General features: G+C 33.0%; 1 protein-coding gene across 1 annotated transcript in view; it reads right to left on the minus strand.

Moving 5' to 3' along the window:
- Positions 1 to 20,678, minus strand: part of LOC141903423 (regulator of G-protein signaling 7-like) — a 269,965-nt gene that overhangs the window by 231,135 nt on the left and 18,152 nt on the right. Inside the window, exon 2 of the mRNA XM_074791538.1 lies at positions 12,409 to 12,505. Coding sequence (XP_074647639.1) covers positions 12,409 to 12,505 — 97 coding nt within the window. The remainder of the gene's footprint in view (positions 1 to 12,408; positions 12,506 to 20,678) is intronic.

The following is a 20,678-nucleotide window of genomic DNA, read 5'->3' on the forward strand; positions in this document are numbered from 1 at the left end:
ACTCATTCAACATGAGTAATAGGAAAATGACGCTTTCAGATATGGAGGTCGGAGGTCGAGACACCACTCATCACCACAAGTAATTTTTTTTCCTAATAAATAGGAGAGAGTGAACAACATACAGAATAAATTGATGTTAATGAAAATCAATATTATTGTACATATTGTAAACAATCTTTTTATATTAAATCTATCAACATTAACACTTCCCATTTTAAATACTTTTTTTAATACCATTGAATAACTAACATTTCCAACTGATAGTAAGGCTCCATTATATAATCCAATTATTATCCACTTATTATCACTCATCTATCTCCAGTTCTACCCAGTTGCTCATGTTCTACTTTTGAGCAACTAGTTGTACTCAGTTGCTCTCATATCCGTCGATGCGAGCGCTCCATATCGGCAAAATATCGGTGATCATTATTTACGAATCGATCGTATGGATTTATTATTACAATTCATTTGAATCCGACGCCATACATGGCGATATAACGTGAACTTGCGCTAAGAGGTGACTCGTACTCGTGTTTGCTCATACGTGTCAAGCGGAGATCCGACAATGGGCAGAACAAAACGTAAACAAAGTCGAAACAGCTCCGGCTCTGCAAGTTCCAACGCATCCTATGAACCGGATCGTAAAAGACACTCAACCAGAACCCGTTCTCATCAAGAACCAGTCAATGAAAATGAAAATGAAAACGAAAAAATTGCAGCCGATGATGTTTTTGAGACCCTGCCTTCCGAACGATCTCTACAGGACGAACTTTTGGATGTAAAGATTTTAGAAGTCCTCAACAGCAAAGGTGTCCGCAGTATTCTAGAATCGTTGGTCAACTCGGTGCTTTCGTCGTTTAGGAGGGAATTAACGATCATTATAAACGATAAGATGGACAGATTGGATTCTCTTACGTTGGATCTCTGGAAATCACAGGACGATCTCAAAAGTCATATGGAGACAGCCGTCGAGAAAATGAGTGCTTCGGTAAATCTCATCAAGCAACAAATTGTCGAACTGGAAAATAAATGTCCCAACAGCCAGGCTCACACTAGAGATCTCGAAGCTTACGCAGAAGAACTAGAAATGTACACAAGGCGTAATTCAGTTCGGATTTTTGGCTTAACGGAGAGTATCGATGAAGATTCAGTTACCAAATGCACCTCGTTTTTCAAAGAAAAATTGGATATTTTAATTTAAGACAATCTAATCGATCGCGCGCATAGGATTGGTAAACCGTCTATCGATCCCCGAGTACCGCGACCACTCATCGTTAAGTTCGTTAGACATCTGGACAAAGAACGCGTACTCAAACAAAGGCGTAACCTCAAAGGTACGAAAACCCATATTTGCGAGGATACAACCATGAAAACGTGAGCGCGTCATGGTCGTTTGACGGTCGGATTACTGCGATCATTAATGGGAAAAAATTTAACGTAAACGGTTAAGCGGAATTCGATAGAATCCTGAATGGTCAAAAATAACGAATTCGCTTAGTTTCGAAAACTCCGCGCGCGCCAAACAATAATTGTATTGCGAAAACAATGACTCGTCATATAGAACGGAGATTCTATTGTTTATTCTGGTTCGATAATAGCTATGACCACGTTCATTTTACACGTTCATTATATCTATATTTTCTTATCTATTTTTGTTAGCATCTATATCCGATGATGGTGGGATGTTTTCAAAGTTTTTTGTGTTTTTGAATTCATGCAGGATAAGAATAGTACATTACTACTGCGAGACTTATAATGCTGATCAATGTGTTTGAATAATATTTTTGATAAGCGGATGAGTGATCTTGAGACTATGGAACAGTTTAACTTGAATAATCTAATAGACGAAGATTTTAGTTTAACCGGATCTGATTGTCCTTATCTAGATGTATCTGAAATTGGATCTATTGGAACAGGTGATTCAAAATTTAATATAGTTCACCACAATATTCATAGCGTCTTCAGCAAGTTAAATGATGTTAAGCTATTGATCGATAATTGTAAGAGGAAACAATTCGAAATTGATGTACTTTTACTATGTGAAACGTTTATCACCGATAATAATAAGTCCCTTTGTAAGATACCTGGGTATGTTTTGGTTGAGAAACATCGCAAGTCAATGGCTTGTGGTGGTGTGTGTGTATTTATATAAAAGATAGTATTTCATTCAATACCAGGGATGACCTTAGTATATTCAAAGAAGGATTTTTTGACAGCTGTTTCATTGAGATTAATTTTCGTGATTCTAAAAATTTGATTATTGGAGAAATTTATCGCGTGCCGGGTAAAAGTGAAAAACAGTTTTTAAGTGATTATTATCAACTCATAACAAATACACTAGACTCTGAAAATAAGTCAGTTGTGATAGGTATCAAAATCTGGATTACTTGAAAATAAAAAGTCATCATAATACAAATAAGTTTTTTGAAATCAACGTAAACAATGGCCTTTTACCAACTATTATAAGGCCTACTAGAATAACTAAAAACACAGCAACACTTATCGATAATATCTATGTTAGTCAAGATATTTGTTCTGCAAAATCTGCAATCTTATTAACACATTCCTCTGACCATATGCCATGCGTACTTTCAATCAAAAAAATTACTGATAAAACAATAACACAGGAATTCATGTTAGAGACCTAAATGAAGGAAACATTAACAGAATACGACTAAGACTTGAACAGTTTAATTGGAATAATCTTGAAACTATGAATTCTGAAAACGGCAACAATCTCATAATAAACAAATTGCATGATATATTGGATGAAATTGCCCCAAAACAAACTAAGAAACTCAAATCAGTCAAAATCATTGAACCTTGGATGACTCCCGGCTTTTTATAATGTTCAAAGAAAAGCGACGGATTATATAAAGCAATCATTGGTACAGATAAGAGTAGTGTAAAATACAAAAATTATATATCATATAGAAACAAGTACAATCATTTAAAAAGAGCTGCAAAAAACCTTTGGAAACCTTTAAACGTGATAGTAGAAAACTGTGGAATATTTTAAGATGTTCTATAGGTAAACACAATGACAAGAGTTCTATTATAAGTGATACTTTTGATATTCAAGGTCAACCAGTCAAGGACCCGTTTGTAATTGCCAACTCATTCTGTCAGTTTTTTAGTTCTGTCCTATGCTGAGAAGATACGTCATTCGAGTGAAAATTATGAATCTTTTTTAGATGGCTCTAATACAAGTTCTATTTTTATATTTCCAACTGGACCCGAGGAAATAATTAAATTCATCAATTATTTGCCTAATAAGAATAGCTCTGGTCACGATGACTTAAGTAATAACTTTCTGAAATGCATTGCAAATCAAATCAGTCAACCGTTATCAATTGTATTCAATAAGTCTTTAGTTGAAGGGCATGTACCTGAAAATATGAAAGTAGCCAAAGTTATTCCGCTACATAAAGGAGGTTCAAAAAAGGAGCAAACTAACTATAGACCGATTTCTCTCTTACCTGTATTATCTAAGATACTAGAAAAAAATAATGCACGCTAGGCTTTACCGCTTCCCAATCAAATCTAAAAAGATTTACAATAGTCAATATGGATTTCGTCACAATCACTGCACCACTCATGCCATTATGGAATTATTAGGGAATTGTATAAGTGGGTTGGATAATAATGACAAAGCAATGGGAATATTCCTTGACTTGTCTAAAGCATTTGATTCACTTGACATAGATATTTTATTAAACAAACTTTATCATTATGGAATTCGGGGAATTGCATATGATTGGTTCAAGAGTTATTTAAATGGACGGAAAATTTATGTCAAATATAATAGCTTTGAATCGGAAATCAACACTGTTGATTACGGAGTTCCGCAGGGATCGGTTTTGGGGCCACTCCTATTTTTGTTGTATATAAACGATCTTAGTCATAATCTAGACAACTGCAAAGCTATTTTATTTGCCGACGACACCACACTTCTAATTGTAGGGAAAGACTTTGAAAAAATAACTAAACATCTAAGTGACGACTTCAAAATTGCTATCAATTGGTTCAGGGCAAATAAACTCACGCTCAATATAACAAAATCTGCTGGACTTTGTATTAAACCACATCATCTAAGAATTGACAATCCCACTTTAAAATTTGAAAATAGCCAAATCGAGTTTGTTCATGTGCATAGATTTTTAGGACTGCTGATTGATGATGAAGTTACATTTGAAAGTCACGTGAAATCTCTTTGTTCTAAGCTGAATAAGAATATTTACCTATTGAAATGTGTGAAAAATCTTTTACCAAGCTGGTCAAAGCGATTGCTTTACTTCAGTTACATAAACTCTCATCTAGCATACTGTTTATCTATCTGGGGCCCATTTATCTCAAAGAAGCAAGTCAATGTTTTAACCAACTTACAAAAGAAAGCAATCCGTGTTACTGGTTGTGCTAAATACAACGCCTCTACCTCACCTCTTTTTAAAAAGTTCAAGATTCTGAAGTTTGAAGATATGATAAACTTAGAACTTATCAAACTTGCATATGGATTTGTTTATAACCAACTTCCGCAACCAATTGTAAATTTATTCAATAGAAATTCCTTTAATCATAGATATAATACTAGAGCTCGAAACCACCCTAGAATCCAAGCCCACAAAACCAGCATTTTCAATAAGTCATTCCTCTGTAAAGTTCCTTCAATTTGGCAAAGTCAACCTTTACTCATTAAATCCGCTCCAACTATAAACACCCTCATTAGTAGGTTCAAAAGAGATATTTTTAACCAATATTGATACAAAATAGATACTTATACAAAATACTATCCTAATTCATACACGTCTGCATGATTTAAATTCATCTTAATTTTTCATCAACTCATCCCTCTTCATTTGTTCTTTTCTTTAATTTGTTCTTTGTGTTCAAGGTGTCTGAACATCCGTTTTGATATACAGCCTTTATGGCTTTGTTCAGGCTCCTGTCACCTCATTGTTTGTAATTTACTATTGTTATTATTAATCTTGTACATATTGATGGTGACAAATAAACTACTATACTATTCTTATAGAACCAAAATTAAAATATCTAGATGAAATATTTAATATATTTTCTATGGAAGATCATACACCAGAATATAAGCAATTGCTTGAAAAAATGAAAATGATAGAAAATAAAAATGGTGAAATAACTAAAAAAGATATTATAAAAACAATTATTCCATCAACATTTAACACACAAGAAAAGAAAATGTATTTATATCTATTATTTAACGATTATTATAAAAAACCCTAAATTAACAGAAGAAGATATGGAAAATATAAAAGAAACATTCACAAACATATTAAAATATTATGTGGATAATAGAATAACAGATTCAATTAATTATGAATTCTTTTTAAATAAGATTGTAAATTTTTTAAACATCGATATTATAATTCCATTTGATGAATTAACGAATAAAAAGAAACAAAGAGAGCGAGATGAAATGTGGTACAAGATAGAACTTTATTTAAATGAGAAAAATGAAATGGAAGAACCTAAACAAATTATACAAGAACAATTAAATGGAAAAGAAGAAACCAATAGTGATTTCGAGTTTGATGATATTAATCCATTTCAATAACCATAAGGTAATGTTTTTATACCATCATCTAAAATATGCCTTTTATCATCAAATGGATTCAAGCTAGTCTTTTCAACTTCATTAATGTACATCTCGTGATCTTCTGATCTTAAACAATTCATTTTATGTTTCATTACAATTGAGTTATATAAACACTTTATATAATCTTGAAATTCTATATGTTTATCAACCACATGTTTTGTTTAACTTTTTAGCCTCATGATAGCCTCATTTTCTATAACTGTACATTTTACTTCTTATCCCAACAAATTCAATCATTTCATCACCCCCTAATTCATCTTTAAACTTACCAGGAATCTTTTCATTATCATTGCTAAATAGTTCATGATCTTTGGGATAATTGCTAAAATCAAAATGATGTTTTATGTTTTTAAGTCTTTTGTTATATCATTTGTCTTGATTTTTAATATGTACGCATCCGTATTGGCCGCAATTAATGGATTAATGGAAATCCACAGTTAAATGTTCCATCTTCAGTTGATAAATCATAGACATAATCTGATGGGATATATATTTCAAATAAATCTTTAACTTCTTCAGTTATTACTTTTTCTGTATGCCTTAGATTAAAACAATTTGGCATAGATTTAATCAATCCAATATTCACATCAAAACCTAATGAACTGCATAATATATGTAATCCTGATAAAGCAACTTTTCCTTTTTGTGCAAATGTTATTTCTGGAGAACTCATAAATTTTTTAGCACCATCTGCAGCATAAAATCCAATGAAGAACCATTTTCTTAAATTATCTTTTGCATTTAATACATAATCTGGAACTATCTTTTCTTAAGTTGAAGTATTACTTTTAACTATTGCATGAATATAGAATTCGTCTTTATATTTTATAGCAAAATCTTTAGGGTTATTAACGAGTATTCTATAAACTGCTGATGATTTCATAACATCCATGATTCTAAATGTTTTATGTGAATAAACTTCTTTACAGAATTTCTTAATTCTTTCTAATAATTTCAAGTCTTGATTGCAAATAATAATACCAACAATATTTAAAATATATGTAAATAAAAATACCAACAATATTTATTACCCCAAACACTATTATACACACCTGCTGAACCATCTCCCATGAAAAATCCTTTGATTAAATATTCTTTTTCTTCCAATGTTTCGGGTTCTATATTGAAAATATTATCAATTATTTCATTAAATGATATATGATTCCTTCTTTGGAAAAATCTTTTATGTAATAATTCATCTCCAATTTTTATATTAGTTGGTTTTATTTCATCACCATTTCGTTTAATTAAACTATGATCTTCTGTAACATCTACAAACCCTAATTTAGTTCTAACTCTATAGATTTTCTTATTTGTTTTATGCCTAATTTTATTCTTAAATTTTTTCCATCCATTTCTTGTCCAAACATCCATTAATTCATTTATTTGTATTAATTCTTTTTCACCATACGAATTATAACATTCATTATGTTTTGGAATTATTTCTGAAATTCTTCTAATTAATATCTTACTATTACATTTTAATAATATTGGGTGTCAGCTGTTACAGAATCAAAATATAATATTTCAATATGCTTTTCCCCAAAAAGTGGTTGTAAAACATTATAATAAAAATCATACATAAATAATTTTGATACTTCTAAAACAGTTGAACCAATGAATATAGGTTTATTAAATTTCATTGACGTTCTTTTTAATTTAACTGCTGTTAAATAATCTTCAAATCTTTTATTTCCTAAATGTCTAGGACTTGATTGTAAATGTCTGAATCGTTCCGAATTATTTACTAATTCAATATAACTTCTATTTCTAATATTTTCACATGTTTTACCATAAAAACTATTATTCATTAATTTGAAGAAATCTTTTTCACAATCTGTTTTTGATATGGTTCTCTGTTGTGTATTAAAATCTATATATTTTTCTAACAACTTCGATTGATTAAATTCAATATATCGATGTACTTTCTTTAATTTCATTCCTTGTTTAAGATAAAATTTTAACATTCTATAATGAACAATATAATTGTATTTATTATTTTGAGTAAGTATTAATTTTTCTGTAAAAACATTTTTTAAGATTTTTTATCTTAAAGTGACTCCAAATATCTAATGTTCTATTAAAAACTTCATCTTTCATATACTCCTCTTTTAATTGATCATAAAATTGTTATTTTAATAATTCTGTTTCATTAAAATCATCATGTGTTTTATAAAATGAATAAGGAATTGCGCCTTTATATCTCAATAATTTAAAATCTTGTTCATTTGGGTAATAATGTCGAGTTATTACAAAATCATTATCAACTAAACTTTTTGCTAAATTATCTAATGAACTTGCTAGAAATCTATAAGAATCTAAAAATCTAATGCAACCAAATTAAAATGAAATATAATTTTCGGATGTCTTAGCTAATAGTTTAAAATCATATTTTCTTACATTTGTACCATTCATAGCATTATATTCTTCTATTTCTTGGAGAATTGTGCCAAATTTTCCTGATAATTGTTTTATAAATAGATGGGTATCATAGCCCGATAAATTATGAAATAATATTGGTACGAAATTAACTTTCTTAGCTTGTAAATTACAATCTTCATGAGCAGCTCCACGATATTTTGCATTTAAATGATCATGATCTCTAACTTTTTTATCAAATGAATGAAAACGTTTTTCACAGTAACAACAATGAGTTGAGTAATTAAAATAAATTTCATCTTCTTTTGTCATAACTATTCTTTTATTTTTGTTTAATAGTTTTGCAAAATCACTTTCTAATTCAATTATTTTGTTACAAAAATTATTAACTACATCTTCACCTCTAAAAGGAATATATTGACTTTGATATAATTCAGGATAATTTGATTTTATGTAAATTCCATAAGCAGCAGCTCTTTGATGAACTTTTTTAATTGTGTTTATAATTGGTGGATTGAATCATATCTTCATTTAATTCATTTCCTTTATCCATTGATTTTAAAATTTGCTTTTTATTATATATTTCTTTTCTATCTTGATTAGTTAATTCTTTATTCAACGATTCAAAATCCCCATAAATTACAAATGGCACTCTATTTTTTAATTTATGATTAGTAAATTTCAATTTATAATCTTTTTCTGTTGGCATTATTAATTTACATAAATCTTTATTATCACATAATTCTTTATGTTTTAGTAATGCATTTTCAGTTCTAAGTTTAGATAAACATTTTCAACATAAATATATTTTGCTATGACTGTTGAAATCACTTTCTGTTCTAAAGAATAAATCAATTTGTTTTAACCACATATAATGTTCATTTTCATCTTTTTTGTAATATAACAAATCTATAAAATTTTCATCGTCATAATGTTTTGTTAGATATAAAGCTTCTAATGTATAATCTTTAATATTTTCACCTTTTTTCTTTGGTAATTGCATTAATTCGAATACATTTATTTTTAAATCATTATCTTTTTCTATTTTAGGAATCATTTTTATAGTTACTGGATATTGATCAATTTCATATTTTTTTTCATATTTCTCGTAATTTGTCGTACAACAAACATTTTCCTGAGTTGGGTGTAAGCGACTAATAATTGACCATAGAAAACATTTATTATCTTTATTTTGAATATTTATTACTGCTTTTGTTGTAAATGGTAATTTAATATAAGATGATGCTTTAATATCCTTTTCTGTTGTAAAGTTTGTGTCATTTTTAAACATTGTTTTACTTTTTGATGTTTTAATCATTTTTGTATTATAAACATTTAAATCTAAAAATATAATTTCATTCAATGTTAAACCAGAACCCTCAAAATATCTTTCTTCAATATGTCGTTTAAATTCATTAAATATTTTTTCTAACCTCTCTTTTATTTGCGTTTTTGAAATTATTTCTTCAGAGAGTGTTTGAATATCATAATCCATTTCATCTTCTGACTTTAAAAAACTTACTTTCCCAGAAATACTAATTTTTGGATATTCAACATCTGTTACCAAATCTAGTATTTTTTCCATGATTTCAATAAATTTACTATAATCTTCTATTGTTGTACATTTAAAAAATCTAAATATAATAGCTGCAGGACCAATTTTACTACGTAATGTTTCTAATATTTCAATTATATCTTTTATTTCTAGTGAATCGATATAATTTCTAACATTTTCCATGTAAGGTTTATTTGAAATGGATTTAGTTTTTGAAGTTGATTTTTTTACTTGTTGAGGTTTATCATCAAAATATTCTGATCCTCAAACATTTTTATTTGAATTTTGATAGTGTTTTTGTGATTCGAGATGTCTTTTATAATTCCTTTTTACTATAAATTCATTACAAACAATACATTTAATTTCATCTTTTTTCATATCATCTAATCGTTCTTTTCTTTCATTGGAATTTTCTGGAGTTTCAAAATCTATTACATTTTTCATATGATTTGTAGATTTTTCATGACGCGATTTTTGATATTTATCAATGTATTTTTTACAATATGTACAATAATATTTATTTTCATAAACATCAATTTGTTGTGTGTGTTGTTCACTCTCTCCCATTTATAAGGAAAAGAAATCACTTGTGATGATGAGTGGTGTCTCGACCTCCGACCTCCATATCTGAAAGCGTCATTTTCCTATTACTAACATGATCTGTTTGAACTTTGGTGGTATAACAACTCTCAATCCCAAAAGTATGCAACCCTGATTCACAGATAATTCATTTCTGCGCCTAAAATAAGGCAAAATATCAGGATCATTGCAGTGATTAGGCCAACCATTAAGTATATGTTGTGACATTGTTGGATCTTTTCTTATCTCAGACTCAATGTCTGCAGCATTAATAGGTAACACATTCACATACGTAAAATAATTAATATCCAGTTCCACTGCTTCCATCTCAGCATTAGGATTAGGAATTCCAGACAACATATCACAGTTTTCATGATCTTTACCACTTCTATGCACAATTTCGTAATCATATGCCATTAAAGTAAGTGACCTCCTTTGCAGACGCAGAGCTGCCAGGGCCGGAACTCCTGTTTTCGAACCAAAAATTGTTACAAGAGGTTTGTGGTCAGTGACCAACAGAAACTTTCTACCGTATAGATATTTGTGGAAGTGCTCGACTCCGTAAATGATTGAAAGAGCCTCACGTTCAATTTGGGAGTAATTGCGTTCTGCAGGAGTCAAACTACGATTACCATATGCTATGGGTTTCTCTGAGCCATCTGGAAACTTTTGAGAAAGAATCGCACCTAAACCATACGGATTTAAAATATTATTAAAAATTGAAAAGGCTATATGTTCAATAGATTTTTATTCGATATATTGTAAAATGAGTTACATAAACTAATATTTACTAATTCTAAATCAACACAATTTCTAAATTCTCTATCTAGTTGTATCAATAAATAATGAGATTTATAATTTTTAAATCTTCTTGAATCAACAAATATTCTATATTCTTTTGATTTATCTTGCATTTATTTTACGTATTTTTTCATTCGAAATCTATATCATGACATCCTCTTTCATTCTTACCTTTGTATATGAAATAGAAATCACCAGAACACACTTCTAGATCTTCACTAGATAATCTATGAAATCTATCTGGTAAATTTGGTCTATATTTATATCTATTTCCTTTTAATCCTTCATATTCTAAGTGAATAACTAATTTATTACCATATCTATTAGTAATTGTTTCAATATTTGTAATTAAATATCTCTTATGTAATGTTAATTCGGTTAACTTTTTGAATTTATAATATACAGATTTGACATTTGTAGTATCTTTTATTCTATCTAGGAATTCACTGTGTATTTGTTTACTCTCCATTTATTATACATATTTTTTTATTAAAATTGATTTCATTGATATTATATTCATTTATATAATGTTCATATTTGTGAATATTATTAGAGTAATAGGGTAAGTGTTGTTTCAGATTAAAGGTTGAAAGGTTGAGTGAGTAAAAAATAAAAATAAATTCGAGTGTGTATTTATTTTTATCTTTTATGAGCTCGACCTTTCGACTTTTGATCTGACACAAGACTTACCCTATTACTTACGTCAGGTCGATTTGTTTTATTGTGAGAAATGGCCGGTTATAGTTCAAAAAGACCGACAGGCCAATGGGTATCGCTTTCAAACACTTTTTAATGATAATTGGACCGACAACTTCAATGAAAATATATGATGAAGTTTATTTCATTCAAAAAAAACTTATTTCACTGTATGAAAAACGCAGGTAGCCATAACGCGCGCGTCAACATGAGCACATATGCTGTCACTGTAGCGTGTGCAGTGTGAGACACTTTGATCTGCCAGCACGCGCTTGCCTCGCGTAGTACATATATGGCTAGACGCCGACTGTTGCGATGCAATACGTCTGCAGTAAATGAGTAAACGCACGCCACATTGCCATACAACTCGGCGATAATTTCGGTCTTACTGTATGGCTTTCAAGGACATTGTCTAGCAACCTTTCAAATTTAAAGACTCCCGCTGACTTTCCCGGCACAAAACAAGGAATTTAAGACCGCTACGGTACCGACCCTTTTGATATTTTTGATATTATTGTGATCAACTTCTAGGCCTATCACCATTCAAACCAATATAATGTCAAATAATCTTGAATACAACGTAACCGGATCTATTTTGCAGCGTATTTAACCCCATTTATCGTATCTTTCGTTAATTCAATGACTTTAAAAATGGTGCGCTTTGGTTCGCGGTAAACATACACGACACCATGCCGAACCACTCGTAATAGCTCTCTAAAAATAAGTAACCTATCGTACTACTCGTCTCGTAGTTCATAATTAAACATACCTGTAAATGCTGAAGGTATCGTAGTGAGAAATATCTTCTGACACCTGACAAGAACGCCATTTATCGGATTTTGCATACCTTGCACTATATTTTCAATCTGAAAGCATATTGAAACGTAGGTACAAGAGTCAATTTACCTTATTATTGTCTCACTGTGAATTCTACTAACATATCGAAGATATACACGCCACACAGTTGGGCTTAACTGTAATCTAGAATCCAGGGGCCGGTTGCATGGTCATGGCTTAGACTTAAAAGACCAGTCTAAGACCAACTTAGTTCTATAGCCAATCTAACAACTTAAGACCCGTCTTAAAATTTAAGACCACTTTTGGACTTAAGTCACGACTGTGCAACTGGCCCCTGAACCTATTGGAATTTTGAAAATTTGGATGATCATATTCGAACACCAACTAAACGCGATATGATGATTTATCCTTTACTGCGACACACCACACTACACTCCCAAGTGAGCATGAGTCTTACAAGCCTTACCGTCGAATTACATATATCCATTTCATCCACTACCTTAACTCAGATCTAGATAAACCTACTGAACAAATAACACTGCTCGAAGATTTTGCCATGACAATTCTAATGATAAGGTTAACTTATTATGCTAGATAAAATGAATCCCCAATACGTGTATAGTTATGAATGAAATCCAACTTAAAGATCAATTAGCGCTTTATTTGTCAAGATGCTTATTTTGAACCCATTCAATAGTTAACTAACCCATATTACAGTACAAAATGTTAATTCTAGTATATTAAATATTTTACCTTTGAAGAATGTGAACGAATTTGGAACGCAAATAAAATATTTATAATTTATCAGAATGTGATTTTAAACCTTTTATTTCTCAATTTAATAATTTGAAATTAGAAATCATAATGGATATTTGATTGATTTAAATAAATTTCCTGTAATTTATGAATAAGTTATGAGATGTAAAGATTAATCATTATTTTTTTTATAATAGAAAATATGAATATTAATGTAGGACCGAGTATATCTTTTGGATTTGATTTTAAACATGGTAAAGAAATGAGAATTAAACATATGTGATGACTGATTTTAACAAAACTAATTGTTCTAACTCGTCTTTTGGGGTAGCTCCAGCTACGATTAAATCCCGAGTTATGCGACAATGAGAAAGCTAGTAGTTTTCAGCACTAAACGTAGACGATTTTATTATTTAGATTCTCAATCGAGTAGCTTGGGAATTTGCCTGCAAGATGTATCAGGCTCCAAGACTCGTCTCAAACTCAACTGCTTGTTCATGGATTTACATTCTATTTATATAATGCTATAAAAGTTGACAGACATGTTTGAGCACACAATTAATTACAAAACAAACTGTTATCACAAGTGTCGAATTGACAGATGTCTAACTGATTGTGTCACTAATAATTAATTAATGGTGAATTAAAACAACAGCGCGAGTTACTGAGGAATACATCTATCCAAACTTTCTATTATTAAAATGGTGGAGAACCCAGCTTCGAATACCGATGCCGCAACCATCTAACAACCGTACGATCGTAACAAGACAACAAACGAACCAAGTTCAGCAAAACGTTGCAAACCCATTATTAATTCCGCTATACGAGCCGCCGAGGGATATTCAAAAAATTATAGTTCACGAGGAGGACGAAGAAGTACATCTGACAGAAATCGACCAGGTAGATAACGATATAGACATTAACGAAAACCTAGAAAATAACATGCCTTATAAACTCGAACTTCCAGGTTACGACCACAGTCGGCCTATCAAAAGTTGGCTGAGTGACTTTGACCGTTGGGTCCAAGCGACAAATATACCGCTCGAGCAGCAAACCACAGCCCTAATACTGCGTTTATCTAGTTCCGCCAGATCCGCCATAGATGCATTGACTCTCGAACAACAGAACGATTTGGAAACAGTAAAAAACTGCTTGAAAAATAAATCCAAACCTCTGCAAGACCCAATGAGGGGTCTACATAAGCAACAGGCAGACGAATCCGTACAGGCGTACATGGACCGAGTAGAAAGGGCAGCTAGCCAGTCAGAATGTACGTTGAATGTGCTATCGAGCAAGCCATAGAATGCCTAAACGACTCTATTAAAACCTTAAGTCGCAACTCACTGCCCTAATACATTTGATAAGTTAAGAAAAATTGCAATGAACGCAGAATCAGCAGCAGAGGGTAAAGTTACCGCGACTTGTAGTCTCACTGCAGCAGTCGACAAACTAACTAGTCTTTTGGAAAATGTTCAATTAAGACCGGACAATAAGGTGTGTGCGTGTCAAGTAAACGCGATAACGGGAAATCATTTTAATAAAGAACAATATAATAGTTCCAATAAAAGTGACAACGGATTTAATTATGCGAATGGACAGAATTATCAGAAGCAGCAACAACAACAACAGTCCTGGTCTCCTCAATTCATGCCACAAACGCAACAGTTTTGGCCGCAGCAGCAGTTTTGGACACCACAACATCAGCCGCAGTTCCAGCAGCCGCATTTCCAGCAGCGGCAGTTCCAGCAGCTGCAGTCTAGTAGTAGCAGCAGCAGTTCCAGCAGCCCCAGTTACAGCAGCAGCAGTTCCAGCAGCAGCAGTTCCGGCAACAGCACTACAGGGGACACCAGAGGCATAGAGGGAACAAAAATAGGAGAAATCAATGGTCGCCGCGGAATGGACATGATAATTCATGTAAACAGGTTCCATTGTGTTACACATGCAATACCCTCGGCCATATATCTCGAAATTGTCCAAGCTCAGGTCAGAAATAGGGGTGCGAGCCTGTCCAAGAAAATCCAACTATGGACGGGCACTCGAAGGTTGAAGTTGCGTTAATGGCGACATTAGAGAAAAATATTTGTGTCGGGGCACAGAATTAACGCATTGCTTGACACAGGTGCTGGTATTTCTTGCATATCATTGTCATGTCTATACAAAACTAAATTTGCTAGTGAAAAATTATCAGCGCCTGAGATAAAAGAAGTAGTTGGCGTGAGTGGAAGTAAGTTGTCAGTCCTAGGTACAGTAAACTTGCCCTTAATCTTCCCGGGTATAAAAACGCCAGTGGAGCAGAAATTTCATGTATTTCAACATCTTCATCAACCCCTTATACTAGGTTTAGATTTCATAAAGGAGAAGCAAGTAATAATTGATATACCCATTAAAGTCTTTAGTACGAAGAGCGGTTCCTGAACTTCGCTGAAAAAGCTGAATCACTGAAACGCTGAAATAAAAACGCTGAAATTTCAGGGAATTTCCGAAAAACGCCGAAATTTCAGGGAATTCCCGAAAAACGCTGAAATCGTGCTAGGTACCAACAATACACGTTTTGAAATATTTTCCGGGCCGGTGTCCGCTGCCGAGTCCTGAACCGTGTTTTAGTCTCTACCTTCGGTTACAGAGACACGCATGGACAGTATGTGTGGAGTATACTTCTAGAGGGCCACTTGTTGGACAAATTAATTCGCTTGAAATCCGGATTTTTAATGCATACAGGCAGCATAATGAGGAAAACCCATACACAAACCGTGCAAGCCAACTTAAACACTATGCTCAATATTCCCTGCAAGACGCAAAATATCTTATTTGAACGTTCATGTATAAAACATGGAGCAACTTTTCTTTTGTCAACACGTTGATGGGCGACGGACTATGTCACTATGGTATTCTCTGAAGGAGGTAAATTAAATTTGACAGCTAGTTATATAAATGATGCAGCTTTTGGACAAAAGGGATCTAACTAAATTTCTTTTTAATTCACTGTGGAATGGAATGGAATGGATTGACGCAAATGGCATGCAGTAGGCCCCTACGTATGGGTCATACTGATTAGCGTCAACCAATTAATCTAAATCGGGCTAACCATTCAACAACTGTGAATAATTTATTTGCTGTGGCGAGATAATAATTAGTTTTTTTGAAGAAATGACATACCAACTGTTAGAAAAATGAACCCATTCTTATTTTTAGACTACTACTGAATCTATAAAAGGAGGAGTCATAGACAAAGTTGATTTGCTTAGCTGGTGACACTTCTTGTCAAGTACATCATCTCAAGTACTGGGTGTTTTGTAAGTTTAATTTCAGTATTTATTTACTAAGTGCTGTTCTCTCGGACCTCAGTGCTTTCAAACTAGGCCCACCCCATAGGCTATATAGTCCAGGTGTATTAGCCACTATTCTTTTATATCCGACTAAAATGCACCTTTTTCTATTTTTAGATTCAGGCTTAGAATGTGCAAATTTTTTGAGATACTGAGAAATCAGATGGCACCAGTAAACTTCAACTGCGAAATTTGCAGCAGGATAGCTGAACGACACAATTTTTAAAAATAAAATGGCTATTCGAATGCTATTTCAATAATAACTTGATTCAACCGGAGAGAAATAAGTCAATTGCGGATGTACAGTACACCCACTTTTCTTCCCTGTTTCCTGGTACCAAATTTTTAGTCTTAAGCTAAGCGATATTCTAAGGTATACTAGTGGATTTCATTAGAATATGAAGCAATGGAACCAGAATTCTAGCCAGAGTTAAGCGAACTATTGATTCTGATATAATGTAAGAACTGATTTCCTTTGTATACTCTTGCAGAATGTGTTATGTATTATTTCAAGCTGTTAAATAATATAGTTAGACAAATGTCCAATTATTGGATCTTTCTTGTTGACTCGTTTAATTTTGTGAGTTAAGAGTTCCAGTCAATCCACAATGTGCAGTGCCTAGCCTTCATCTACACTAAAGCCATGCCTGTGTATGGGAAAAAAATATCGGTCGACTCCTATAGGCCAGACACATCAAAGCATGCAATACATTGCAGATAGTAGTCTCCGGCAAGTCGAAAGTAAACCAGGTTTTACCCCGTACCCCACCCGGGAACAAAGACACTTAAAGATTCCTTCCTCCTTGTAGAAATTGTAGAAATATGGCACCCAATTGTAGCAATGCTAAGTACAGTATACTATGACGGTTGAACCTTTATTAACGAATTTCAATGACACCGAAAATAGAATCAAAATAATCATTAGTTCCATGCTAGCACTTAATTTGGGTTATCAGGTTCAGCCTAACTGTACTTTCATTCAGCTACTACTTGTATGAGACTTGGCAATGATAAGTTGCAAGAAATCACGAAACATAAGAAAAAATATTGTGAATTAATATTACTGTGATTAAGAATTTATTCAAATGAAGTGATAACTTCATTGTTAGATCGTACCGGTATATGCACATAAAACTATGGCAAAAAACACATCTAACAATCCACGCAATCCGCAATCGATCAAGTCGATCATGACGACGACCTTAAGGCATGTCTCTGTAACCGAAGGTAGAGCATAAAACACGGTTCAGGACTCGTCAGCGGACGACGGCCCGGAAAACATTTCAAAACGTGTATTGTCGGTACCTAGCACGATTTCAGCGTTTTTCGGGAATTCCCTGAAATTTCGGCGTTTTTCGGAAATTCCCTGAAATTTCAGCGTTTTTATTTCAGCGTTTCAGCTTTTCAGTGTTTCAGCTTTTTCAGCGAAGTTCAGGAACCGTACGAAGAGTGTTGAGGATAAGGTTTTGGACATGGAGATCCATACTAAGTTTGCACGCACGATTAAACCAATCAAATTGAAAGCTCAGAAAAGTCAGAACTTCAAATTCCTGTGAAAGCTTCTAAAACTTTTGATAAACAAACTGTACTTTTGTCACCAATACAAGAATTGGTGGCTATGAATTATACAGGTGCCCGTTGCTTAGTAACAGTTAATAATGGTAGAGCAGTAATGAGATTATTGATAACCCAACTACATCAGTTATCAAAATTCCAAAAGGGCAATCTATAGCATATATATCGGATATTGAAGAGTCGTCAATTATGTCAATTGACTAAGAAGAAACTGTTTCTGTAGATAATATTAATGCTGAAACACCAGATTATGATACTAGCGAAGCTATGAAGTTCCCTCCTACGGGGCAAACTCCAAACGTTGAAGATTTACAGTTTGACTTATCTAATTCGGATCTAAATAATGAACAAAAAGAATTGTTACTAGCTTTTCTTCATAGAAATCGTGAAAGATTCTCTTCAAACTTAAATGAATTGGGGCATACTTCCATATACGAACATACTATTGATACTGGTTTGCCAGAGGCCATATCGCTGTAATGGGATAATTAGAGAAGAGCAAGATCGTCAGATAGACGAAATGCTCAAAGCCGATATTATAACTACATCAAACTCACCGTTTAATTCACCTGTTGTGATGGTAAAGAAATAGTCAGGCGAATATCGCTTCGCGGTTGACTACCGTAAATTAAATGCTATTACTAAATCTGTTTCTTACCCACTACCACGAATTGCAGACGCTGTTGACTCCGTAGCAGAGTCTAAAGCTTAATTATTTACAACTCTCGATATGACCTCCGGTTTCTGGCAAATTAAGTTAGATCCGGCTACTATGCATAAGTCTACATTTGTTACTCAAAATGGCGCCTACATGTTTAAAAGACCACCATTTGGTCTTAAAAATTCACCCATGGCATTCCAAATGACCAGGAATGAAGTCCTCCGTGGCTATCATTGGAAATTTTGCTTAGTATATGTAGACGACATTTTGGTATACAGTTAAGACTTTACAGAACATAGTGAGGGAGGATTTAACAACACTAAATGTCACTTGTTATACAATTGTTATACATATTTCATCTATATTTCGTATTTCTTTATTGTTTTATGTCTCCATCTAATTACTCATTGTCCTCTGATACCGTTTGTCTGTGTCAGAATGTGTTAATTGTTGTTTGTCTCACTGTCATGTCACTACTCGTCACCTTTGTTTTTGTATCATTTTCCATGTCTCAACCTGTCTTGAATCTGTGTTATATAGATAGCTATGTGTAAAAATAAAGTCAGTTCCAGTTTTGGTATTCCAAACTGATAGTTCGCTCGTTACTCTTTCGCTCTGTTCCGGATTTCCGACGTCGACCATTCTTCGAGAATAGGACAGAAAATAGCTTTGCTAAATTGGTGTTAGAACCGGCGGGCAAGTTTTACATTCAACTCCCCGTATAAGATCCTGGTACCGCGCTCTCAATAGCTAGTTTTCCCCATCACGATGAATATTCTACCACCGGTAGTCGTAGTAACTCTTCAAGAGGCTGGATACCACCGTGCACCTCAGAATTGGACTATTAATGCCGAGGAAGGATGTATCAAAGTTTCACTGACATGGACAGTCCAGTCATCGAAGCCATCGAAAGCGATGAAATCGAAGTCGACTCTGAATCGGGACCATAGACGTATGCAGGAATTCCTAAACCGAAGGATGCTGAAAACAGAATTTCCGAAGTCAACGAAATCAGATAACGCTACCATGGACACAGCGCTCATGACTGTCAACGCGACTCATGAAATAGGATCTCAGACAGTTGAGGACGTCATAACTACCGCTGAAATAAAGAAATTGGAAGAAACCTCGCAGAAACTTTCAGGTGAACTTGTCGATTTGAAGGCCAATTTTAGAATCAAAAGAAAGAACCATTATTGGACAAAAATCTTTGGACTACAATCAAAATTGGATAAATTAAAAATGCGAAATTATCCGTGTCATTGCGCTAAAGATCCGAAAAACACTCAAACATGCGAACATACATTAACTGATATCGGGGCTCTTTACGAAGCAGACCAACCGAAAATCATGGCTGCAAAACGAACAGGAGTATTATATGAGGTCCGGGTGCAAGATCCAATCTCGAGAAAATATGCTGATTTCTTTGTGCACTGGGGACAATCCTTATCATCAGTTTTCTATGAAATTTTGAACAGATACTATTTGGATTTAAAATCATTCACCTATCGCGAACCAAATTCCAAAAATAAATGCTTGGACATTGATCGAAATACTTCATTGTGCTTGTTACATGAATGAGGAATCATCAAACACTTATGGGATAAAAAGGGTAGAAATATAGTTTGGTTAGGAATGAGATTTTGATTAGCTTGTAAATGATTGATACTTTTAATGTATATATGATTATTGTTCTCAAATTGATAATTCTCCATTAAATTCATTTCATCTAATTTTCGGGGACGAAAACTTTCAGAACATACTGAGGGAGGATTTAACAACACTAAATGTCACTTATAACTGTTATACATATTTCATCTATATTTCGTATTTCTTTATTGTTTTATGTCTCCATCTAATTACTCATTGTCCTCTGAGACCGTTTGTCTGTGTCAGAATGTGTTAATTGTTGTTTGTCTCACT

Source organism: Tubulanus polymorphus, chromosome 4, assembly GCF_964204645.1.
Source record: "Tubulanus polymorphus chromosome 4, tnTubPoly1.2, whole genome shotgun sequence".
Classification (NCBI taxonomy): domain Eukaryota; kingdom Metazoa; phylum Nemertea; class Palaeonemertea; order Tubulaniformes; family Tubulanidae; genus Tubulanus; species Tubulanus polymorphus.